Genomic DNA, 26,773 nt, shown 5'->3' on the forward strand with positions numbered 1-26,773 from the left:
AAACGTTGGCTCTAGCAAACTGAGGTTTTCCCCTCCCTTGTTCATTTTGTGATCTTCATCAGGGTAAGGTTGTTTGTATATATATATATATATATATAACGTTAGAATAAAGTTGTTTTTCTACCGTGTGTCAACCGCATTACGTTTATGTTCTACCGGATCCATCCGATCTTCACCCCCTTCTTATATATATATATATATATATATATATATATATATATATATATATATATATATATATATATATATATATATGAGAGAAGCCAGCAGCCACAGAAACCAAGGGAACACTGGGAATTATTTTTAAATATTTATTAAATTTGTGGTGTTTATCAATGGAGAATAGTACTAAATATCTTATCGCTAAAAAATAATTGATTATAAAAGCAAAACAAAAAACAACCACATGCCGCCGGTGGGAACTGAACCCACGACCTCCGAATTACGCGTCCGGTGCTCTCTGGCAGTCTTGATGCCATAGACAGCATAAGCAGTTTCTCGCATAGCTTCCGCCCTCGCCGCTCGATCACATTCCTACGTTGCACTTGTGGTAATACAAGACGTACTACGTCCGCCGCTATTGACGAGGGTGGCGCTGGTGAACACTCTCAAAGTTCGGTTACACTGCGCATAAATACCCACGATAGCAGAAGATTGGGCAGCCGTCGCAGTAAGTCAGTTGGTAGAGCACCGGGTGCGAAATTCGGAGATTATGGGTTCGGATCCCACCCGTGGTGTGTGGTTGTTTTTCTTCTGCTTTCTAATCAATTACCATTAAAAATAATTACTCTATTAATCTCTAACTGACGAACACCAGAATTTTAAAAACTCCCCTATGCTTTTATGTTCCGGTGACTATTGGCTTCCGACCTGTTCATCATGCATAACATTCGAAATTTTGTTTTTGTTTGGTTTCAGAGTTTTGAAGAAGTTCTGGAGAATTGGGCAAAACGCTGGTATATAATTGACAGAGGTTAAACAACTTAGTACACATTTAATAAACAGCAAGAAAAGTCTCAACAAGCCCCGGAACTGTCTTGATGTCTTGGACACACAACGTTCCAGCACGCGGAAGGCTCAATCGATTTCCCACGAAGCAGACACCATCTGCTCAGATCTGTCCATATGTTACCACAGCGCAAGTAGAGTAAGGCTAACTTGTAGTTCTTGCCCTACGTCTTTTAATGAGTCGGTAAAAGTAGTCGACTGTCCACATGACACCCACGAAGAAGCAGCAGACGCTGACCAGGTAGAGCAGTCCATTGTATGAACCGACTTTGTCCTTGAAATACCCTGAAAAAAAAAGGAATATAATTAGTGCTAACAATTTCACCAGCGGCAGAGGTGCAGAGATATTTAAGATATAGAAGCAACAGGTCAGCACGTCTCCGTGCTGCAACCTTTTAGAAATTGTAAAGCCCATCGCACGTGCTTAACAAATGGTGACACAGCTTATAAAAAAAATTGGATGTGAGTTGGCGTTAGTTCCTGGCCACTCTACTTGCCCTGGAAACCATGGTTACCATTTCCTCTGAAGAATATTATTCGTTCGTGCGTAGAGGGAGCTGTATCGAGTCTGTGTTACAGGCAACAACCCTGTGAAGTCAGAGCGCACCACAAAGCTGAGGCTTCTTTCTTTAAAAAACGACTCACTCATTCCAGTTACGCAAGCCTTAGTCGAAAGTATCTTTCGATAACCTCTACGCGTCCATTAATATATTATCACCCAGCATCTTCTGTGCATTTTTTTAAGGCTTAAGGCGTGTGCGTGCGTGCGTGCGGTCTTGCAGATCTTAAGTGCAAACCAAGCCATCTCCTTTCCTCCCCAGCGCCGGTCCCAGCAGCAGCTAAAATCGATGCGGCTACGCAGAGCCGCATAGTAGGGCTACATAGAGCCCTGCAGAGGTAGAATTGCCAGCTGCGTGGCACCGGGTTATATCACTCCGCCCAGCGACTTCGTTCACAAAGTGAAAGGGAAGGCTTACGCATTCTCACATGCGAAAATTCTTAAGTGTCTCTGCGGAATTTTTATTTTCTGACAATCTCTCTATCACCGCGTTGGGTACTAAAGGTTCATCTTCACCGCTTCACTCTAGTTTTCTTCCACACTGTATAAGTAAATGAGCTGAAACTGGTGCTCTTTGGACTTTGGGTGCATCTGCAGAACGCTCGCGCTGCTACAGGCGTGATGCATGCCAGCGTACGCGCACAACACTCTAGATTTCATTACAGCGACGCCCAAAGCTTCCTTCTTGCAAACAACAGTACAAAGCGAGAGCCTATATTGTGTTCTGTTGTTGTCTTGCTCTTTCTCTGTCGCCGTCTTTTCGCGCTCGTTAACCGCGAGTACAAAGTCAGCAGTCTGGTTCACTCACCGGTGATCTTGGGGCAGGCCAGGTAAGAGACGCCCATGACGAACCTGCACGTACCGGACGAGAGGCCCAGGCTCTCGACGCCCAGCTGGTCGGCCAACACGGGTCCAAAAAGCACCACCACGGTGCCATTGCACCAGCCGAAGAGCGCGCACATGAACACCGCCAGCGCGTAGTACTCGATCTGCATGTGCGGCAGCGCCACACACACCGCACCCGCCAGCAGCGCAGTGGTGCCCATCAGTACGCGGCGGTCGCAGAAGGATCGGTCCGACAACACGCCGGCCACCACCCGTGCGCACGCGTCGCCAATGGCCGCCACCGAGAGGAAAATGGCGCCGTTTTGACGGCTGAAACCTTTCTCCATGGCGAGGTCCACGAGGATCATGAGCACCAGGAAGTTGTAGACAGAGAGGGCACACGTCACGCACACCATGTAGAAGACAGGCGACCTCAGGAAGGCCCAGGGTGAAGGACCATGGTCCGAGATGGACAGAGACAACGACATTTGACGGCGGCGTTCCTTGTCACCGTCGACTGTGACGGCATCGAGAATATTATGGAGCACGATCTCCTTTTCAGGTCCGGAGGAACGTTCGGCGCCCTTCAGAGGTGGTGGTACGGCGCTGTTGATGCTGTCACTGATGTTGGCCGCGGGGTTTTGTTGTTCGTGATCTTCGTCCAAGCGCGAGTAGGGTGGTTCATCATGGGCTCCACCCTTGAGCTTTCTCTTCAGAAAGCTTAAGGAAAACAGTGAGCTGCGTTTTGATGATGACGGTAGCGGAAACTTGCCCGTCGCTGTCACCGTGTCACAGGCTTCCCGATCGCCGCCGCTTCCGTCGTCTGTGCTAGGGGCAAGAGCGTCCTTTACCTGGCGATGGCCAGGTGAAGAACCATTGGCGTACGAGGCGCAATCCTCGCAGTTCTGCGAAATCGACGCACCGTTCACCAATGGCGTAGATCGCTTGTCCACATCAATGCTGCCGTTCCTCTGTTCGACGCCTGCAGATGGGATGTCAACTTGCATGAAGGCCTTGTACGTATCCTCGACCGTAGCGACTGTGAAGAAAATAATATTTATTATTACACCATGCGAGGACTTCAGATAGAGAATTGTAATGTGAAGAACACGTTATGAGCAGTATATTGCGATGTGAGTAGCGGGGCGGAAAAACAGACACTGTCAAGGGCTGAAGACAGTCTGGCGATGCATTGAAGTGAGGAAGTACACTAAAATTGAAGTGGTGGTGGATTGCACACGACAACGTCGCTGATATTAGGTTACTAAATGCCATAAATGTGATCTCATGAATTATATTATACCCTCTAAAAACGTATCAAAATCCTGATGTCTGTTTTCTGTTTGCCTGGCGGAATCCTACCTGGGGTGTATCATCTATGCCTAATGTATGGCAACTTTTTTATAATACTGTAACAAGCGTTTTTATCGTTTTGCTTGAATGATGTCTTTCTTCTCTCGTATCTAATCTACAGGTACCTTGTTCTGAGTGTTCTAGGTTCGCGGCTGACTCGCGCCGAGGGTCGTCGCTAATGCCAGATGTGACCTCTGCCTCGCAGTTGTCCTTCTTGCGCCCCGTCTTCGGCTTCTTCTTGTTCTCCCACGGGGGCGCCCGGTAAAAGGGGCACGCTGCCAAAGCGTTGAGCATCAGGCCACCAGTGATGAGAAAGGTGCCCAGGAAGCCGTACTCCTGCGGAAGAGAGGGGCAAGTGGAGAGGGGCACACACACACACACAGAAAAAGCTCAGGGACACATAATTAAGGCGTGTGTTGGCAATGAGATAGCATTAGAAGATGTTTGTGTATTTTGGTTCTACTGGCGTCATTGTGACGTTACCCCTCTACGACCAGTCAGCGATTTGTATGACACACAACGCCGCTTTTTAAAGCGAAAGCTTTACTACTTGCACTTCCAAGCCTTTGCCGTGACGCGGCGGTGCCACCATTCACCTTTCGCATGACCTCTGTGTGACGTCACGCCGAAGAGCTGGGCGACCATCTCGCGCCGTCTGCGAGTAGTGGCGGTGCCACCACCGGCGGCCTTAGATTAGATTGCATTGGATTAGATTAGATTGCATTACATTAGATTGGATTAGATTGGATTAAATTGGATTGGATTGGATTAAATTGGATTGGATTAAATTGGATTGGATTGGATTGGATTTAATTGTATTAGATTAGATTGTATTGGATTGGCTTGGATTGAATTGTATAACCGATGCATCACCACAAGTCTAACCACAAGCACCACCACCAGCTAGGTACGGATATTGCTTTCGCAATTACCGGGCTTAACCGAGTTAAGCCACAGCGAATTTTTTTTTTCTCGAATGTAGCTGTAATGCTATCGCCTCATTCCATTATTCAACAGACAACTGCCGCATTCGGTCCCAGCTGACCGACCCATGTCCTCTCGAACAGGGAGTGACGGGTAAACACGGGCGCCGCAGATGAGCGCATCTACTCGTGTCCCCGTGGTCCTTCTGCCAAATTGAATGCCGCAAGAGTCTCAACTATTTACGCATGAATACGGCTCTGATGCTGAGCTTGCACGTGAGGCACTTGCCATATGAAGAGCCACACCGGCGAGAAGTCTGAGAGCTATATATCTTTTTGAACGGTAGCGGACTTGGAGAGTATGCATCCACTGTGACGTTTGTGTTGACGACGCTGAGTTAGCTAAGGTTGCCATTAGATGAACAAATATGATAAGCTCGGACAAACTGCGATTACTTATATTCTAACCATCCGCGGTAGCTCAGTGAGCTTGGCTATTTCGGCTGCTGAGCCCAACGTAGCGATAATGAATCTAAGTAGCCGCGGCCGCATTTCGATGGAGGCGCAATAACTAAAACGCCTTGTGTTGCACGATGGCTGGGAACGTTTAAGCATCCCGGGAATTCGAAATTAATCCTTAGAGCTCCACTGTAGGGCATTCATACAAGCGCATATGGGCAGCTTTGGTGCGATAAACACGCCAAACCATCCAAGAGTAGGCGAGCGGCGAGAAGATTGGCGGCAGCTCTGGCAGGGAAAAGAGCAGCTTGCCTGTAGCAGCAGGTTCATGATGGGCGGAAAGGCGAATGCGGCCACCGTGCCGCCCACATAATAGATACCGCTGGCCGAACCTCGGTAGCGCCGGAAGTACTTGCCGATGGTGACGTCATTGGTCGGCATTCCGATGCCGTTGCCGATGCCTGCAGAGGAAGGGTGAGAAATGGCACACGTCATACCCCTCCTGAGGCCTTTCTCTTTTTTTCCTCGCGACAAAAATTTGTACACTACAGTTGTTAACTTGCGCTCGTGTGTTTATAATGCGTTAGCAGTAGGACGGCCACGAAAAAGTGTCCGGTGGTGGCGCCAGCGTCTGTGTGACGCCTGCACCTGCCAACGGGGGTGGGCTGTGTTTAAGAGATATCCCTCCTTCCACCTGCCACCTGCCAACCGTCCCCTTCTCCCTCTATCCACTCGTAGTGGAGAGGGAAAAGGTGCCGGACGAAAAATTACTCAGAAAAAATCAAAATTACTAACAAGAAAGTGGCTCGTACAATAGTGGGCCTACCTTCTAAATAGACAGCCTACCGAAGAACTATCTGTGCAAAACGGCGGCTTGCGGAAGCTATTCCTTCTTACATTGATCGGTAAGAGCAACCTGGTCCTCACAAGCCCCATAGGTGGTAGTGTTAGAAATAGCCACCTTCCCTGAGCCGTGGCGCATCGCTTCACCGCTGCGCCACTGCACCGATAGTGGTATGACACCGTGATCTATCAAGGTAGCATTTTGTGTAGTCGAGTAGTCGGAATTTACATAGAATGCGGAGTGAAAGACAATGGACTTAGAATTGGAATATATTTATTTTTTATTTTTATTTATTTCAATACCCTAAAGGCCCAATGCGGGCATTACATAGGGGGGGATTCATCAAAGAAAACAACAGATATAAAACACAGAATACAAACGGCTGAAAACAGAAGTAAACAAGTTAAGAAGGCAGGTACAAGTTAATAAGAGGAACAAAAAAAAAGGCTAATATGAGGTATTTGAAAAAAATTCACATGTAGCAAACCGCGCAAAAAATCAAGAAAAATCCCGGCTTCGAAAGTTACTAAACACAGCATCTAACATTTTGCGGAACGTTACGGCCAGCACACACACACACTAGAGCAACCAAGAAAAAAAAACAAGAAACAAAAAAAAGAACGCACATCAACATATGTTAGAATTTTCTAAATAGGACCAAAGAGCTGTTTGAAATGAGGATGTTTCAGCGATAGTCGCAATGCTAGAAGGAAGCGAATTCCACTCTTCGATAGACAAGACCTATGGTGAGTATTTGTATCGTTCTGTCCGAGCGAAAATATTGGCGAGTGACAGAAGAGTGCTATCGCACTTCCTTCGCTTCACACAATTTATCGCCCCTACATTTAAAAAAAAATATTTCGGTTTTTCTATCTGTTTTTCGCAATTTTATCCCAATGGTCTTTCACCAACTAGCGCAACATAAAGTGCTACTCAAAACTTTCCCTCCATATGGGCACCAAAATCCAGGGTCTAATGACGCGTCTTATGTGAGCTGGTGCTGGTGGATTACACAGGAGCGGTAACGAGATTCCCTTTCATGATCATCATCTCCATCATCATTTTAGTTTTTTACTCTTAAGGCCTCTAATGGGGCATTACATGAGGGATGGGAAACAGAAAATAGTCACAGGTGTCATAAAATTAAGCACAAAAATAGTAATAACGAGACGAAAGTAGAGCACAGTTGTTAGAAAGCACAGAAAAAAAACTAAGAAATGACTACTAAAAACAATGATCCGTTAATGACTATTTGAATTTCGTGAAATATTCTGCAATGCGATACGGTCAGGAAATTAGTTCGACTGGTAGGGATGATCTACTGAAATCGTTACTTTAACCATTCATACCCTGAACACTTTTGCAATTAAACAAGCGTCCTAATGGCCTCGAGGGAGGCAATATTAGCCTGTTTCAAAATTACAATATAGTCTGTGACACGGACGAAGTGCTGCTAGCTTACGTCAGGGTTCTTCTTGACCCTGGCCTCACTGCCTGTGCCTTCCACAGTTCGCATCACTGGGGCTCCAGATTCATTTGTCAGTTGCAAAAAGAAATTTGGGCGACGCTTAATCTGAGTGCAATGCAATATAATTAGAGACCCCTCTTGCGCAAATACTGTTTCTCTTTCGCCTAGGTTCTACCTCCAAGCCATGTATGCGGAATTGCATGGTCATTTATGCGTTACCCTTTTCTTGTAGGCCTGTGTTTGAATGTCATTGAACTCTATACGTTCAATAGCATCTGTACGTTTCGCCCATACCGAAGAACATGCACCCCGTACACGACTAGGGGAGGAGGGAAAGCAGAGCTAAGCACCTCGCTAACAAATTGGACAAACTCCCGCCGGGATCGGTCGCCTACACCGATGCAGCGATCGGGAAAGAAGGCGACGTAACCTCAGTCGCCCTATTAGGCACCGGGATCGCCATAGGAATCGAAAGAAACCAAGATCTACCGCCGGTAGAGGCGGAGGAGATTGCAATAGCCATTGCCATTGCACGACCAGGCGTGAAACACGTCGTCAGCGATAGCGGTTAGGAATTTTAGCAGGGGTAGAGTCAGCAATCATGCTGCCAAAATTCTGAATGAGTCGTCTCTCGCCGAAAGCGCGCGACTATAATCTGGACCCCAGCACACACCGGTCTCGCCGGCAACGAGGCTGCCCACATGCTCGCCTGCTCCTCGCTACCTCGGGGTGCTGCGGACGCCTCCAAAACAACATATAAAAGCAAATAAAGTATTGGTATGTTTAGGGATGTAACCGACAATCTGAAGAAAGACCGGAGGACATATCCGCCACCGGATAGATCCCTGAGTAAAAAGGAATCGTACGACTGGAGAAGACTCCAAGCTCGAAATTTCTTCTCGCCCCTGTGGAGGAGTTGGATGGGTGCCAGAGTGCAGAAGAGGGACGGTGCAGAAACCGAAATTTGTAAATTTTGCGGCCACGTGGCAACATTAGATCACATAATATGGAGCTGCGTTCGTGCCCCAGGACGCAACGCGATTAAAACTAGCGATGAATGGAGTGCCACGCTAAGAAGTTCCGACGAGAAAACTACGCACTTCGCCGTCAGCCTGGCGGCCGAGGCTCAAGACCTCTTCTCCTAGACGAGGTCGGATGTCCTCCGGCCGCGGTGCGACTGACTGCCTCCCCGGACGCCTGCGTGCGGACCCGGAGGTGGCTACCGCACCATATTCGGCGGAAATAAATGTTCTTCCTCCTCCTCCTCCACCGCCGGTCACGAGGGGGCAGATTACTCACAACCCGGTGGGCAGACTGGCATCTGCCACGGTGGGCTGTTTGTGATGACGTTACAGTGTCACGAGACCTCTCTCGACAAGTCACTGTGGCCCGGATGGACCACGTGTTATTTCGTGACACGGACGGACGGGTGCAGGCTTTTTTTTTTTCGAGAACGAGACGTCTAATTCTATCGCGTTAATATTCTCGCCAGCTCGACGGCGAGTGCGCCGTGGCCCTGCCGGGTACGTGAGAGAACAAAGCGTCGAGGCGAGCTCACCGCTGCAGATTCCGAGCAGGAAGAAGACAGTCGTCATGTCCCGAGCGAAGGCGCAGGCTATCGAGCTCACGGCAGTGATGAAGCAGCCTAGGAACGAGAGCAACATCAGCGGCATGTGCCTCGTCCCGGCGCCGGCGAGAGGACCTGCGATGAACACCAGTGGAGCCCCAGCCATTTAAGAAATATTACGCGCCAGAGTTAACAAGTCGATCATTCAGCAAGTCCACTTCTGGCCCGCGCATGCAAGCCGGGAGTGTTCTCCTGGCTAATGCCTGCTGTAGGATGGTTCTAGCCGTACCAAGTGTGAAAAACCTGTGCTCCTGCTTCCTCCAGCCAAAGATGACGATATGATGGATGAAGTATCGCAATGGGGCATTTCACTATTACTATCACTGTAGCTTAATTGCCTGTAAGAACAACGAAAATGCAATCAGCGACTTGAAAATTACCGCTTTACACTGGAGTAACACTGAATTTCACATAGTTATCAGTCGTAAGAATTATTGGTTTGGTTTGGTTTGGTTTGGTTTATGGGGTTTAACGTCCCAAAGTGACTAAGGCTATGATAGACGCCGTAGTGGAGGGCTCCGGAAATTTCGACCACCTGGGGTTCTTTAACGTGCACTGACATCGCACAGTACACGGGCCTCTAGTATTTCTCCTCCAAATAAATTCAACCGCCGCAGCCAGGATCGAACCCGCGTCTTTCGGGTCAGCAGCCGAGCACCATAACCACTGAGCCACCGCGGCGGGGGGTAAGAGTTATTGGTAAGGTCTCTCTAGGTGCATGTCTCCTTATAATTATGAGGGCTCAGAGCAGTCGAAATCATCGCGGGAATTTCGAGTATTTGGTATGACCCATCGATTTTCTACGGAACTCGGAACAAGACGGTACGAGCGCAAGAAGTATTTTATACATCAGATTTTGCAGCGAGGAGGATGCCGTGATAATCACCCTGTTCGCGCAGAACCTCGCCGCACTCTCTATAGTTATGCTCAGCTTTCCTGGACATCACCAACTAGCGTCATATGTTGGCCGCTTGTAGCAAACACCGCGTAACTAGGTGGGGATATTTCTAATTTGTAAATGTGAGAAAACTAGGGAGTCCTGACAAATTCTAAGCGTGAACATGGGGATTATCGTGGCCGGCTATTCTCAAGTGCTGCAGATCAGACCTTATAAATGCTTACTACGCTCATACCAACTATTATAAATGGGATGTACCGAACATTTGAAGCTCCCATTGTGTATTTGAGTGTTCGTCGCCCGCAGCACATGGTGGCAGCCATGAAAATCAAGCACTTTTTTTAGCATTTCCCGGGCTAGCGCTTGCGGCTACAAAGGAATGCTATAGAGCTTCCACAGAAGCTTCGTAGTCAGAGAAATATTCGTCCTGGTCCGGTACAACCGCCTCACCGGGGCAAATTACAGTTATTATAAATATCTCCACTTGGGAAATTTTCTTAAAACATTAAAGGAACACTGTTTCCACTTAAAGTTATTTTCGCCCTACCATGGGCTAGACATCCCAGTTAGCTCAGTCTGTAGGGCGACTGCTCCGATGAGGTGGTTGCCCGGGTTCGAACCCCACACCAGGATGACTTTTTCTTTAACTACGAAGTTTCTGTGGGAACTGTATAGCTTTCCTTTGTCGCCGTAGGGCGGAACTTGGTTGAATGCCAATGAGTAATTACTCATTTATATTTACTTACACGAACTACAGCGTTGAAGGCTCCGTCGAAGTGAATTCCGGGAAATCTTGACAAACAGCTCTTGTTGTCAGGATTGCAGCAATGTGTGCCACCCCAAATACCAATGAGCAATTACTCCCTTATTACAAATGTACTCTACCTTAGGGAATTCTCATAAAATATTAGACCAAGTAAATAATGTCCGTTGCAGCACCACCCACCATGAACTGTCTCGCAGGTCGGAACCCTATCCCCCAGCTCTTTCCCGCCGCAACCAGACTGCTTACCTGGCGACATCTCCGGCAGTGGTTTCCTCGGATAAAAAACACCCTCTTCGACCTTCTCCACCGCCTTCATTGCGTTCCGCCAAGTACAACCGACAGAACAAAGGTAGAACGAGAGTTGCGCCCAAGGTATTACCACTACTCTTAGACGCCTAAATCAGAGTTCCTAATTGTTGCTCGATACTAGGGCAAAATGCAGAAGTAGCGACAAACTCGCGTGCAAGGGAGGGACGAACGAACGGCATGAGAGGAGTCTCACCACCTCGTCCACGAGTTCATGTTGTACATCTAGCATGTCCTCTGGAGTCCTGAAGTGTCAAATCACGGCCGATAATTTTAATCTTTTAGCAGTCGTGAGCCAAATGTTCAAATACAGGATCGGCTGCAACAGGAAAGCCACGAGGCTTTCTCGCTCCACTCGATGTCCCGAAGTGCCCCATGTGAAGAGGAGACACCCACTCACCGATGAGCCAAGCGAGGCTGGTGCCTACGCTGAGCACCCAGCTGGTCTGCTCGCGGCTGGCACCGAAGTTCCTCACCAGGGCCACGTAGATGACGCCCGTGGAACGGCGAACCAGACTACTCCAGAGCAGGTTCCACGAACAGGCCACGGCCACCATCCAGGACAGAGGTCCGTCGGGACCCACCGGCCGCCTGGGCCGCTGCTGCTGCTCCTCTTGACCAGGCATGCCGCTCGTTGAGGGGGTCGCCATTCGCGGTGCTCGGTCGGCAGCTTCTCCCTCTGTCGGTGGTCTACGGTCGCGCCGCCTGGGATGAAACCAAACGGAGGGACAACGCGTTCCTCTCCTGAGCGAAGTTCGCGTACACCTCTTTTTGTCGGACTCACGACGAGAGCCCCCAATGCTGTGTAATCTGAGGGAATATATTAGCATGTCGCGCACGTCTTTGGTACGGTTGCGGCCTCCGGACCAAAAAAAAAGGGCCGAGAAGTGCCGAGATTATTTCCCTCGCTCCACATCTATACATATGTGCACGTGAAAACGAAGATTGTTTTCACTTGACTGAACCCGACCGTCATCTTCAACTGGGAATATAGGGAAAGATGGAGTGAGAAAGGAGCTTAAAATGGTTCAGCATTGTTAGCGGCGGGCGCCTGCAGAGTTGCTGTACTGATCTGTGTACCGCGGGGCGTCTATCTCACGCCTTTAGCTTATAGGCTTTAGCGGAATCGGCTTTGTGGAGGATGGAGGTTGTTGGTTTGGTAGTGTGTGGTTATTCAGGAAGGTTCAGGCTTCAGAGACGACTCCGGCATTTTCACGAAGTGCCACTGGTAGTGCGCAGTAAAATGCACCTCCCATCTGTAAGTTCAGCACCTCCCACACCTACCATTACCTCCCGCATACAAGGCATGCCCTCTAACCCGTGGGTCCCCGCTGCGGTGGACTAGTGGCTACACCGTTACTTGTCCTTAGCTCTTTCCTCAATTTTGCGAAGTTGGAGTAAGCATCCACAAGCCCGCCGCCAGGCACCCACGGGTAAAAATGCCCTTCTCACATAAGAGCCCAGCAGCTTCCGAATACGAGGCGGATGCGCTAACCTCTAGGCAACCGCTGTGGAGGCCTAGCGGTTAACGCATCCGCTCTAATATGCCAACTTCAATGTCTCTTCATTTTGCGTCCACAACCCAGCTAAAGCTAGGTAATTCGCGTTACAAACTCGCAACCACCCTGTGATTTCACGTTTTGGCGACAGCGCCGGCTGCGATGGCTTGCACGCCGAATTCGGCTGCGCGCTAAGTGGCTGCGGGGCTGGTAGGTGAACGGCGTTTTTCTGAAAAGTTCTTTGCCCAAACACCGCTGCTAACGCTCAAACTTCGGCGTCACGCATTCGTGACCGTCCGGTGAATTTTTAAGGCTTCAGCAGCATGGTCGTCTTTAGGCTGAAAGCCGTAGTTTATGTTTCCGTGTGAATCCTTCACCACCCATTGCTCATACTAGATCTGAGCTGATCGGTATATGCCCGGAAGTGCCTGCGCCTGAAGTGCCTGCTCTGGAGCACTCCGAGCATTCAACGGTAAAAATAGATCTCCCACCTGCAAACTTGCAAACACCCACACACGAGGAGCGCACGCAGCAACGGAACGAAATTTCAACGGCGAAATCAAATTCTAGCACAAAATGGGAAGGCGACCAATATGAGAGCGAAATGTAAGAGCGATCACATCCTGCCATCGCCTTTGCATTTTTTTTAGTGTGCTAAAACTGCAGCTTCCACTCAACCGCTTAGCCGTTGTCTGTGAGGTGCCTCTGTTTGGGCAGGTTGTGATGACTTCACAAGGTCACGTAACCTAGGGTGACTGCGGCAAGAGTGGTATGAGCCCTCCCAGGGATCTGAATGTAAAGTAGAGAATTACCAGTGAGATAATGAAAACCGAAATGCTTGCGCGCCTGATTCGCGTCTGGCCCAACCAAGCTAAATCATCCGTCATTTTTAAGTGCGAAGGTACTACTTAACACGGTCAAACCCAACCAAGAATCTTGAGGCTTGTATGGCCTTGAGGGTGCAGAAATTTAATTGTGGCGCGACTGGGTTTCGAACCCACGGAGGCGTGAAGAGATAAGCTTCACTGGCCACTGCACGATAGCGCTATGCTGTCGCCGCAGCCGATCATGCCTCGTGTTAAGCTGCAACACACCACTCGCGCGGTGCATTGCACGTCGTCGTCTTCATCAACTTCCATCTGGGGCGCGAACAGATGAGATCAGCTAAACCCCGATAAGAACTTAACCTGAGTCTCATATTGTCGCCCCACATGCCGACGACCCAGTAAAGCAAAACCATAAGCCAACCAGGCTAAACACATGCTCTCTCACGTCTACTCGGTTTAGCAACGTCAAAACTCTACATCTTATTAGGCAGCCCATTTGCGGGCAGCATACCTAGCGCGTGCTCTTTGTGTGGAACCTATCGCATGCTTAGGGGTTCTCACTTCCCGGTTACGTGCAATGTGAGAGAGGTTATACCGAAAGGTCGATCGATAGCACATTGTCAATGTCACGGGCCAAATTTGAACGTCGCGATCGTGTCGGGCACGCTCAATTAGGGCTGGACATCGATCAGGGTCCAAATCGGCCAAGGTCAAATTTCGCTGATGGACCGGGTCAAATTTTGGAATTTTGGAAACTACAGAGAATGTTTACTACATTCAAATCAGTGCGAAAGCTCAGATTTATGCTACATAGGTGACGATGATGAAAGGGCAGTGTCGCAGGACGGAGCAGGTGGAAGTTGGTGAAGACGACGCTCTCCAATTCACAGCGCGAAAATGCGGTGCAGTTTAACACCAGTGTGACGATGTATGATAGGTTGCGGCATGCGACCTGGTTAAGTCGGGCTTGACGCCTGTCGGGGTGTGTGTACTTACATGTAATAAAAAAAAAAAGTTCGGCTGTGGCCTAGTGGTCTCGCGCAGCGTCCTGTGAAGCTGTACTGTTCGCGCTGCCGCGCGCTGGACTCCCAGTCGTAGATGTGATTTCTTTTATGCGCCTTTTTTCTATCTAGGCACATTTAGACCTTGTCTCCGCTTAAGGGCAAACTCAAACAGCGGACAGCTCACGGGATGTTGAGCGCAGTGGTTGCATCGCTTGAGCCTGAGATATCGCTTTAAAAGGAGGAGACGGTGCTGTAGCATCTACCCTTAAAGGGCAACTGAAGCGGTTTTAGAATTCGATGAGTTTAATGCTGCCGAGTGTGCGAAATGCGCTGGTAAAGCCTGCGAAATTCTTTTGCTCTAGCATTTGAAATGGCGACGTAATCGCCGAATAAAGTCGTCGTCGGCGTTCAGCTTCTCTGAAGTGCGCAGCGACGGGCAGAGGCCCCGATAATGACGTCACGTATGACGGCACTACGTTTCCAGCGAAGAAACGGTTATTCCATAGAAGAAAACCGACGCCATCGAGGGTGAAGCTCACGATGCATTGTTTGGCACCGTCTGACGACGCACAGCAGCATGCAGGTGAATGCAGCGGACATCTGAAATTTCGGCAACAATGACGTCACTGCCGAGTTTCCTCGCACTCCCCCAACGTATTTAGGAGAAGCCTAAACATCGTCATGGTTTTAATCGAGGATTATGTCTCTATTTTAAACGCTAGTGCAAAAATACTTTGCATGCTTTATCTAGAAGCTTGATAGGTTCGAATTCTTGAATAACCTCGAATTCTCAAAAAACCGTTTCAGCTTCCCTTTAAGGCGAAGCCATGGTTATATTCTTACACATTAGGCGAAGCTTAAGTGTCCTCCTAATTTTTTTCTTTCACGCTTACGAATATTCGAGTAGTGTAAAAGATCTGCGACTAATATTTAAACCATTTTTTAATGGTCATCCAAAGTTCTTTTAACTCTATATGCCTAGATTGGTTTATGGGGCTTAACAACTCAAAGCAACTCACGTTGTGAGGGAGGCCGTAGTGAAGGGCTCCGGAAATTTCGACCACCTGGGGTTCTTTAACGTGCACTGACATCGCACAGTACACGGGCCTCTAGAATTTCGCCTCCTTCGAAATTCGACCGCAGCGGCAGGGATCGAACCCGCGTCTTTCGTGTCTGCAGCCGAGCGCCATGACCACTGAGCCACCGCGGCGGCAAGACGCCAATGAATTTTATTCTATTCGGTAGGTATGTCTGAGCAGAATGCAGTGTTAAACGTTTGCTTTTACAGCTTATTTCTTGTTGTACTTGAAGAGGACCAACATTATCGCAAAAAAAAATTCCTCGCATTATATTTACGAAGCTTTAGAAAAATTGTGAAACATTAAAATTTGACTACAATAACTGAGCGCACCATAAATGAAGCATATGTACCCTGTATAAATTTTCAGGCATCTACTTATAACCCTTTTTCAATCTTTTTCAATTATTCACGACCAAAATTTGCCAGAACAGCACTGTATGAAAAACTGTATGAAAGCGTGGAAGTCCAGCTCCTCGTGATCAACAATTTTTGTGCTTAGTAATAATTATTGTGGACGAAAACTATTGCTTTGCCTTTCTTTCTACTCATCAGGCAGTAGCACATAAAAATATATCCATGGAAGATGTCAACCTGCCAGCCATTTTATGATAATATCTGATACTGCCCGCTTATCGTACTATAGTCGCAGCTATCGCTGATGCGAGATATGTACCGCTAGAAAAAATAAAATCTTCGCATACTACTCGCTCATACAGTGGCGAAGGAGTGAGCGGGATACCTTTTTGCTGACCATCTGCTCCTTCTTTGAGTGCACCTCTGCTCCCACGCCAAACTGTACCTATGTCACTACAAAAGTATGTTACGTCATGACAAGAGAACGTCGCTAAGGCAGGTGCCGCTCTAAAACAATAAGGTGGGCGTGTAAATGTGACTTTGGTGGGTATGCCTAGGTTGTAGTCTACAGCTTAAGATAACCCCTCTATCTTTGTTTATCCGCACAGCGAATATGGGTCCCATGAGACATTGTTCTATGTGTGACTAATGCCGTGGAGTACATCGCCAGATAAGCTCCTTTCCAAATCGATCTAGCTGTCGTGCTGCGGTTATTCACAGCGATAGGCAAGTAAGTGACGGACTCTCCCTGAGGTCAGTGACATCGTCGTCGCTGTCGTGGAATGTGCTAATGTGAAAACTACCACCGTTTATGCGCCGCTCAAAGAGAACCTGCTGCCGTGTGGCCGTGAGCCATAGGTACGTACTTGGGCCAAGAGCCGGTACTAGAGAGTTGCGTCATCCAGAGCGCTTTGATTGAGGAATTTCCCGAAGACGTCTCTGCTCACTGCTTAACACTGCACGACGCATAATGTCGTAGGCGGTGCGCAGACACGTACGACAGCAGAAAGGCGAGACAGGCACAGATATCCAAGTGACCCGTCGCGCTTTTTTTTTTCGCAACACGCTCCCGCCACCATCTACGACATCATGCCTCGAACCGATCATTCCCACTCAACTCGTCATATTTACCTGGAATTAATTTCCCTGACTGCAAAACAGTAGGGAATGAGCTGGCTCAAGCCAGCTCCCGCAAGCGCAACACGGGCCCAGCAAATGCAATGCTGGGAGCCCTATTCCATGTCCTTCATCTTGTTCGTCTCGATCGGCGATCTAGGTTCGTTGACATAACATTCGTGCACATTTACGTAACCTCGCCTCATATGTCCTTGAGGCGCTGTTCAGGCACACTGCCTCCTAACGACACACCTTGCTGTCATTACGGACTGTTCTCTGACATCCCCCTTTCTTTGCAACTGTCGGCACTTTGCATCCCTGCGGGCCTCTATCCTCCCCTATCTCTCTCCCACATATTCCTCCATAGAGGCGTCGCTGACAGGCTAATCGACTGCGCGACATGTGTGCCCTAGCGTTCCCGGCTTTAGACCTGATCATCTCGGTGAACATGCCATCCCCCCCCCCCCCCCCCTCATCTCTTCCACGGACTTGGGGCATGAGATTAATACTAGTACAACTCTCTTGCACATCACTTTTAATTGCGAGGCCATTGCGGGATAACGTAAGATACTGTTATGAACATATTTAAGGGGATGGAAATGGGCTAATCTTGTCATGTTTAGAAAATTTTGCTTTTAAAGTTTCTCCTGCGCTTCTACCGAACAGTTAAGACTGTCATGAGCAATCAATGGGGCGCGTTGTTGAGAATTTTTCTGAATAACAGCGCGAACTTGGACGAGGACAGAAGAAAGACACATGGACGGATGCGTCCGAATAACAGCGCCCGTCCATGTGTCTTTCTTCTGTCCTCGTCCAAGTTCGCGCTGTTATTCAGAAAAATGTCGTACCAACTCGCCCAAGCTTCCGCTCTAACGTTGTTGAGAATAAACAGCAGAAAATGAAAATCGCACCGAGTGGGGATCTGCGGATATATTTACTGCTATGGTGTAATCTTACGGTATGAAAAAAAAAAACAGCGTTCATAAACGACTTGCGGTTGGAGATATTCGTATGTCCAGAATTTGTGGGTACGAAAGTTTCCTTCTTCGGCCAGAATAATCTTGAACTGCTAGCCCCCCTTTCTCTGGAAGGCTTGCTCCCAGCTAGAATATTATACACAATATATTATAAAACACGCAACTCTCTATCTCTCTATCTCACTATCCATAGGCCGCATGCGTTATCCTCTATTAAATTTCGCGGTGTTCGTTTGCCACCAACTTCCTGCCCTATTTATTGAGTACCGGCTGGTTACAACTTCATATACTTCACTCTTGCGTGATATCGGCATACAGAGTATAGAAAAGCCTTACCTGAACGCGTACCGGCATATAGGCCGACGTCCACAGCCTTCTAAACAACCTCCATCATGCACACGCACTGCGCTGGCTCCGGTCGACGAGCGCGAAAGAGAGCGTCAAGTTCACGGCCACGCGTAAGCTGCGCCTTAATCAGTGCAATAACGCCGTACTGTCGTCATCGGCTCCTGCATTGCATGATGAGCATTGTATCGGCCGGAGGATCGCTATGTCTGAGTCCCATATCGGCTGTGCACAAGCTGCGTCTCTGTGACCAGATATGTCGGTAGCAACTCTTTCGTTGTCCCATTCAAATATATTCGTTAGTCTTTATCTCTTCATGAACCGCAGTCGTCAAGCGAAATAGCTCTTGCACGGATCTTCGTTGCTGCCTTTTGCATCTACCGTAACTGGGGAGGCCTAGCAAAGCAAAAGGGGGAAGGGGGGGGCTGGAACCTGCCAGACGACGCCGGCGGGTAGGGCGTAGCATTACATGGCATTATTTTCGCAGTAAAATTCTAACATTGTATGAACTGCAAATAGAAAAGGAAACAGTGGTTTTGGTTATTTCTCTAAAGATAGGCGAGGAAAATTAGAATTGAGGTCATATATTACAAAAGAGCTCAACAGTTTTTACTCACCTTTTGAGTGAAAACAAATCATGTCTTAATTCTTACTCCCACCCTTGCTTTGCCAGTCGTCCGGCGTCGTCTGCCATGAAATTCGCTGATAGGTCAACGGGCTGCGTGACGTCTATACACCACATGACATGGCTGAGCGCTGACTGGTCGACGGGGTGTGGTATGTCATGAGAGCACGTGAAATGGCCGAGCGTGATGGCGTGCTATAGGCGTCAATTTGCAGGTGCGCTTCGTTCTGTGGAGATGTTTCTAGACAGGTCCGCGTATCAGGTTGCAATGGAACCAGAATGAACGCCGCATGTGTCTACCGTAATGGAAATTCACCGCAAGCGGAGAGGGAGACCACGGAGGCATGTCGCGGGAGGCGGAATACCGGCGGCTGCGCAGGCACAGCGTATGTGGCCTAGCAGCAATGACGGAGAAGTAGAAGCAGGCCCAAGGAACTTAAGACTATAATATTAACGCGTTCTCAACTCCGAGTGGAATTAAGTGTTCCCTAAATGTTTTTCGTTATCGCATGCAACCGTAGCACTTTCTTACTCACATTCAACGTACTTGGTCTTTGCGAATACGTACTAAATATCGATGTCACAGTATATGTCGTCTTTCCGGCTCGTATGCCATCTTCCGTCTCTGATCTTCAAAGTACCTCGAAAAGCCGAGTAGAGCCTATGTAACCACGCAAGGGCTTCGGAACTCACAAACTTGTGTCATGTTTGGACAGCAAGGCCGCGCGCGCATGTGGCCGTTCTGGGCTGACCCACTGTGGTGAAAAATCAGCCTCTGTAACCCTGCTCAACTTGTTCCCGTCTTAACGCAGAAAACTATTTGCGGTCTCCTTCCCTCTGCAGATTTCAGGCGCTGTCAACTATTATACGTAGAACTCAATAGGGAACGCGACGGTATCTACTACGTGCTTGCCAGTGCGGGCATAATGTACAGCTGAAGTGCTCTAAATGCGCTTACCCGGTGGCTAGCTTAATTATGTATATCGTGCCAATGCTTTACTGTATTTAAGACAAGATGAAGCTTATAGAGGCCACTTCTCAGTATCTGGAATACTAGGTGCTATTGCACTATCAATTTCTAACTCGTGGTTGATTTCGTCTGGTCCTAACAGAATTATCCCCTGTTATTTCTTGAACCTATGATATATGTCTGTTTGTTCTCTGTCTTCACAATGAAGTCGCCCAGCTTTTGACAATTTTTGGCATTTAGAGATTGTGTACTTGCATATGCTTGCGATAACTTCAATTTGTATCTGTTACCAGCTTAATATGATTTCTGCCATATCTTATCTAATGCTTAAGGATTCGTCGATGCCAACAGCTAAAGCTTTATTGATCCTACGCCATATTCTTTTTTCTCTGGTAGCTTTCAGTGGAAAAATTTCGGCCAGTTGGAGGCACTATTATAGAAGCAGCCAACCAGCTGTAGAAATTACCTGTTAACCTTCAATTTGTCAACTTGCAGGGGCCGTAGATAACCAGAAAGGGCACAGCACTGCCACAGCTTTGCGGCTGTTTCCGATGTGGAAACTCCCACTATCAACTTTTCATTGTTGAACGCAGCCTTTGATAGCAATACTGGCGTCGTGATTGCCCGTCAGTTATCAGCCCTGACGACACAGACGGTAGCTATCAATGCGGTAGGAGCAAGAACATTAATCTGTGTGAGAACGAGAAGAATAGAATGCGCGATTGGCTACCCCACACATAGGGAACGCACTAAAGGAATTTGCTACCGACTACGGACGTCGTCGTCGTGTTCGCTTCCTCTTCCGTGCGTTTTCTGCGCAGTTGCGCCCCGGGGAATAAAGGAAGTTGAAAGAGACGGAGAGAGAAAACTTATTGAGAAGGTGGCCGAAATGCATGGTGCTAGCGTTGTTTTTAGCACCTTATAAACTGGCTGGCCTTGGTGCGATAATTGGAAGCGAGGGTAGAAAAAAAGAAGTAAGTAATATCAACCATGTGAAACCCTTCATCGAGTGCGAGACTGGTTTTGTCTACCGCATTCCGTTGGTCGGTTGGAAGTGTATAAGGGCAGGCAGGCAGGTGGGCTAATAAGCATTAGCAAGAACACAGCAAATCTCTAGGTGTGGACCAGGGAAAGCATTGTCGCAGCTTCAACAAGTGCAAAAAGCTGTGCAGATGTTCGATCATGAGACCATTTTGGGGAGGGAAGAACCAGATATGGGCGAGAAATCTGGGAAGCTTTTCGCATTGGCAACAAGAAAGAAAATTGCTCAAGTAATGCGTCATTTCGTTTAACGAACAAGAAACGTGCCTACCTGGAGGATAGATAAAAGAGTGATCAAGCTGAGATCAATTCACGTGTGACAGGAGGCACTGAAGATGAGCATTCGTCGGATGTTTTCTGCGGCAGTGCAGAATGTTGCAACAAAACACAGTTGATAGTCCAGCGTTCGTCCGTGTCTAACGCATCTTCTCATGCGTACGCGTCTTTGTGTTTCCGCTGATACTCCCTTTTTAAAGTTCAGAAAAGTGGAGTTCGTCGCGTTCGTCAGCATGAACATGGGTCCATCGTCGTCAATGTACGCAAAAGAAAATCCTCCCACAACTTGTCTGCACCCACTAGGTGGCCCCACAAATCTGCGACTTTTACAATCTAAGAATAAAGGGATTCATGGGCAGATATCCAGATTCATTTTGATAATTTCCCCTCTCAGACGACCAGCATAGGCACACAGTCCCTGAAAACTTCGTAGGGAAAACTTGAAATTGATGACTTTAGGCTTTTTGCAATCCCCTGAAAAGTCGCAGTGCCTCTAACTTTTTCCCGAAAAATTTACCAGGCTGTGACGCACTGAACTGAGGACGTAGAAGATTGCTGTACGCCTTAAAGTCTATATTTTTCCGATAATGTGGGATGACAGTAAATTAACAGCCACGAAACGCGCCTCCACAGAGATTCCCTTCCTTGTCATGCACGTGAGATTCGAAATTGCTTAGTATTTTTCGTTTTGATGTTTTTGATGTGGTTCTGAAAAAAATTGTTTACAAACGCTGGTGTACAGGTGACACAAGTTTAACAACTTCGTGCACATTTAATAAACAGCGGGGCAGTATCGACAAGCCTCCGGAACTGTCTTGATGTTTTGGACAGACAACATTTTACGACGCGGAATGCGCAGTCCATTTCCCGCGAAGCAGACGTCATCTGCTCAGATCTGTCCATGTGTTACCACAGCACACGTAGAGTAAGGCTAACTTGTAGTTCTTGCCCTACGTCTTTTAAGGAGTCGATAAACGAAGTCGGCTGTCCACATGATACCCACGAAGAAACAACCGGAGCTGACCATGTAGAGGAGCCCGTCGTATGACCCGACTTCGTCCTTGAAGTAACCTGAAAAAAAATGCGAAGGTAATTATTCCTTTCGATTTCACTGGCAGTTGAAGTTCAGGGACAGCTAATAAATTATTGCAGCAGGTCAAGGCATTTGTGCGCTGTTTGTTAGAAGAAAATGTACACCGTCACATGTGCTTTTCAAGTAACAGTACAGTTGCGTGAAAGATGTCTAACGTGATAGCGTACATCATATGTACAGTAGCGAGCAAAAACTATTAGCACAGATCACTGGCGATCAGAATTGGGATATCTCACCACGCGACGCTGCGGTTCGCAGACCTGCCTATGGGGCCGTTTTCACGTTTGCAGCCTAGGGAGGGATGGCAGGAAGTAAGCTTTATCAAGCGTGCACCGCCGGAACGTTGAAGTGCCGACCCTACGTGACTGCGCATGCGGCATTTATTTTGGCTCGGTTATCATGAGCAAAGATGGCTTCTTTTTGTTACTGTTTTTTATGTCCACTATTATTTGTCAAAAGGAACTCACGGGAACAATAGATGATAGCGCTGCTTTTAGCCAGTAATTTTGCTGGTCGGTGGTGGCAGTCCGCTGAACCCCCCTAATACTGTAGAATGGGAACGGCCCGGCACTCTCGTTATCAGCCTCTTCGCCACCCGCAGCGCCACGCGTTGTCATTCCGGCGCTCCGGTGTTCTGTCATGTGTACTAATCTTTTTTACTCACGACTGTAACTCTACTTGCCTTGGCGTTTTACCACCTACCCTCATGCTTCTTATTCCTCTGAAATGAGCGAAAGGGCGCAGGAACGTCGAAAACTGACGCTAGCTAACCCAAATCTGAATTGTGGGATACTACCTGGTGGTTTTTACAGCCCTGAGAAAGTGTAAATAAATAACAATAAACGACCTTCTGAGTTGGTTACACGTGCAATAGTGAAAAAATCATTTCGGCCACATCACACAGCTTTTTTTCTGCCATTTTAACCCCCGCAGTGTGAAGTAGCAGGCCAGATGCACGGCTTTACGCCTGACTTCTTTACCCTTCTTCACATTTCTCTCGCTTTCTTATAGCCATACAAATGACCAGAAGTAGGTGCATTTTGGACTGTCGTGAGTGTGCGCAGAATGTTCGCGCTGTTGCTAGATCGGTGCCTGCCAACATGACGACGCTCAGAGACTCTTGTTGCAAAGGCCAGTTCAGAGGGATGAGTACGGTGCACTCAGATCCTAGTGTACCAGCGAACACAAGGACACAGACACCAGAAAGAAGCGGTAAATAATGGTGGAAGACAGAGCTTACTGGATGAGACACGAAATGAAGAGTACGACAACGCACGCGCTGATGTGCAATCGAAGGTTTAATAGAAAGGTGAAGGTATAAATAGAGAAAGACAGAATGTTTAATAGAAAGGTGAAGGTATAAATAGAGAAAGACCCACCAGAAACTGACTATGTTACAATTGCGTGGCACAAAGACTCAACTGGGATTTACAAAAGTTTGCACAATAAGAAGCTACAAATTAGGAGCAAAGGAGCCACCTGTTAAAGGACGAGAATTCTAAGTATGCAGAGGCCAGAGAGCTCTTGGAGTGTTAGAAGCTCTTCAGGGGAGCAGGAACCGCGATCTTTCTTCCAGTAAATAAAGTGCATTCCTCCTCCTCCTCCTCATCCTCAGCGCGTAAGCGCCGTTACTCTTTCTTTTGCGTCTCGTCCAGTTTGCGCTGTTTCCCAGTATTATGCATATACACCAATTGGTCCAAGCTTATGCTTCCTACAGACGGTTGACACAGACAAGCGATGTCCGCGTCATTAGCCATTTTTGTTGAGTACGCGTCCTTGCAGTCGCTGGTACCTGCTGTAGGCTATGTGTATGGGCTAACAGACACAAACCGCTAGCGCTACTGTACCGACACACTCACCGGTGATCTTGGGGCAGGCCAGGAAGGCAACGCCCATGGCAAACCTGCACGTCCCGGACGACAGCCCCAGGCTCTCGACACCCAGCTGATCAGCCAGCACGGGTCCAAAAAGCACGACCACAGTGCCGTTGGACCAGCCGAATAGCGCGCACATGACGGCCGCCAGCGCGTAGTAGTCAGCGTGCATGTGAGGCAGCGCCACGCACAGCGCGCCAGCCAGCAGCGCGCTGCTGCCCATCAAGACGCGGCGGTCACAGAAGGATCGGTCCGACAACACGCCGGCCACAATCCGAGCGAACGCGTCGCCGATGGCCGACACCGAGAGGAACACGGCGCCATCCTGACGGGTGAACCCTTTCTCCATGGCCAGGTCCACGAGGATCATAAGCACCAGGAGGTTGTAGACGGAGAAGGCACACGTCACGCACACCATGTAGAAGACAGGCGAGCTGAGATACGCCCAGGGCGAAGAACTGCGGCCCGAAATGGACAGCGACAACGACGTTTGGCGCCGAAGGTCTTCGTCACCGTCGACGACGACGGCGATGGTATCGAGGCTTCCATACAGAGCTATCTCTGCTTGAGGCCTTGAGGGACATTCGGCGCCCTTCAGAGGCGGTGGGACTGCGCTGTTAATGCTGCCGCTGATGTGTGCCGCGGGGTTATGAGGATTGGGAGTGTCATCCAGGCGTGAGTAAGAAGGCTCATCCCCAACGCCGCCACTGTGTTTCCTTTTCAGAAACCTAAAGGAAAGCCCTGGACTTCGTTTCGGCGATGATGGTGGCGGAAACTCGTAGGTCGCTGTCACGGTGTCATTGGCGGCCCGTTCGATACTGCTTCCGTCACCTGTGGAAGCAACAACGACGTCTTCCACCTGATTATGGTCAGGCGAAGTACCATCGGCGTACGAGGCGAAGTCTTCGCAGCTTTGCAAAATTGACGAGCCGTTCACCAATGGCTTACATCGCTTCTCCACACGATTGCTGCCATTCGTCTGCTCGGCGCCGGCAGACACGGTGTCGGCTTGCACGACGGCCTTGTATGTCCCATTGACCGTAGAGACTGGAAGCGAAATAATAATTACTACCTATATCTAGGTACATTATGCAATGACTGATATGTTTGTGTGACAGAGTAGAGGCGGAAGAAAATAAGCAGTATAATTTAGGGCTGTTGAGAACTACGTGCTGTAAGGTGATGAAGAAATTCGCTTGGATAACCTGAGTGTGGCTTCAGCGGTACAGCGCTGATCGGAGATCAGTGACAGCAATATGCCTCTTTCTCACAGTAGGCTTAACTGTAATGATGACGGTTATTCAACTCAGCAGCTGAGGCGCAGTAGCTATGCGTATACCACGAGCTTTCGAAAATTTGTCCCTACTGGCAGGTTTTCATTTTTGCGTCCCTCGTAGTGTTTGCCTACATCATTCGAACCCTATTTGCATGTGTTCACAACGTGCTATGATTTCTTTAACTGCAAAACCTCTGGTGGCTTTACATTTTTAAGAGCGCTATTGCAACGGACGATCAGAGATAGTCAAGGCGCTGTCTGCTATGCGACATAGTTTGTTTTGCGCGTCCATTCTCAGCACTGCGAAAACTATGCTGTTCAACCAAACAGCCAACCAGTGATGTGGGCTAGTTGCTTTTGTCCGGTTTTTTTTTTTTGTCATAGCGCTGTTAAATTTATGCCATTCATCCAACTAGTTCATATCAGAACCCTTGTTGGGAGTTTAGATTTTAAATTATTGCTCCTTCGACGTCATTCAGAATGAACCATAAGTATCCATAACCATAAGTAGCCAGATGTGTCCATAAGTATACTCATGAGGACTGTATATGTGTCCTACTGTGAACACCGACGAGACTGCCTTGCGGTCTATGTGCGCTTTGGCTTTGTTGGACACCATAGCTCCATAGAGTGGTTGCCGCGGACGGCTGGCGTAGCCCACAAGCATTAGGCCCTGTTTCACAATCATGGATGCAATATCCATCGAGCCCCTAGGAATAGAAAAATTAATAGAAAATCTTAAGACCTATACAAGCCCTGGAACAGATTTAATTAACGCGAAGTTCTTGAAGAGTACCAAACTTTATTCCTCAATCATCCTTTCCAAAATTTTCCAGCAGTCACTTGAGACGTCAGTGCTTCCAGCGGACTGGACGATCGGGAAGGTGGTTCCGTTGCACAAGTCAGGTAGTAGTAATTCCCCTCTTAATTACCGCCCAATATCACTAACCAGCATACCATGCAAAATTTTTGAGCACATTCTATACACTAACTTAGTTACCTTTCTCGAATCTAACTCCTTCTTCACTGACGCTCAACACGGCTTTCGCAAATCATTCTCGTGCGAGACGCAGTTACTTACCTTCACGCACAAACTTCACACTATTCTGGATCGTCGTTCATGCGCGGACTGTATCTTCCTAGACTTCGCCAAGGCTTTCGAAAAGGTTAGTCACAAACTACTTCTTTTTAAACTTAGCAAGCTAAATCTTCTCCCAAATGTTTTAGCATGGTTAGAATATTTCCTTTGTAATAGAACACAGTTTGTAATGGCTAATAACATTTGTTCTCCATTCACTTCCGTGCATTCTGGGGTCCCACAGGGGTCCGTCCTTGGACCCCTTTTGTTCCTGATATATATTAATGACCTTCCTATTTCT

General features: G+C 48.1%; 2 protein-coding genes across 5 annotated transcripts in view; both read right to left on the reverse strand.

Annotated features, from left to right (window-relative positions):
• Positions 1 to 1,116: 1,116 nt before the first annotated feature.
• Positions 1,117 to 11,718, reverse strand: LOC149363297 (uncharacterized). Its single transcript, XM_089573446.1, has 6 exons — positions 11,437 to 11,718; positions 8,998 to 9,141; positions 5,440 to 5,588; positions 3,871 to 4,081; positions 2,376 to 3,431; positions 1,117 to 1,293 (listed from the first exon to the last, which is right to left on the reverse strand). The coding sequence occupies exons 1-6, from the start codon at positions 11,684 to 11,686 to the stop codon at positions 1,154 to 1,156; spliced, it is 1,950 nt and encodes a 649-aa protein (XP_089429572.1). The 5' UTR covers positions 11,687 to 11,718; the 3' UTR covers positions 1,117 to 1,153.
• A 10,170-nt stretch (positions 11,719 to 21,888) lies between these two features.
• Positions 21,889 to 26,773, reverse strand: part of LOC149363298 (uncharacterized) — a 37,783-nt gene continuing 32,898 nt past the window's right edge. For all 4 annotated transcript variants that reach the window (XM_089573443.1, XM_089573442.1, XM_089573444.1 and 1 more), the window contains 2 exons: positions 24,104 to 25,165; positions 21,889 to 22,222 (listed from right to left, as the gene is read on the reverse strand). In XM_089573443.1, the coding sequence (XP_089429569.1) occupies positions 22,083 to 22,222; positions 24,104 to 25,165 (1,202 nt within the window). In that variant the 3' untranslated portion in view covers positions 21,889 to 22,082. The remainder of the gene's footprint in view (positions 22,223 to 24,103; positions 25,166 to 26,773) is intronic.

Source organism: Amblyomma mixtum, chromosome 2 (assembly GCF_055824585.1).
Source record: "Amblyomma mixtum isolate Tamu chromosome 2, ASM5582458v1, whole genome shotgun sequence".
Taxonomy (NCBI): Eukaryota; Metazoa; Arthropoda; class Arachnida; order Ixodida; family Ixodidae; genus Amblyomma; species Amblyomma mixtum.

Excerpts from the sequence above, each read along its gene's own strand:
- LOC149363297 (XM_089573446.1), bottom strand. The coding sequence starts at position 11,686 with ATGGCGACCCCCTCAACGAGCGGCATGCCTGGTCAAGAGGAGCAGCAG. Across the intron at positions 4,082-5,439 it reads TCATGAACCTGCTGCTACAG|GAGTACGGCTTCCTGGGCAC; the intron begins GCAAGCTGCTCT and ends TCTCTTCCGCAG. Across the intron at positions 3,432-3,870 it reads CCTAGAACACTCAGAACAAG|TCGCTACGGTCGAGGATACG; the intron begins GTACCTGTAGAT and ends TTTTCTTCACAG.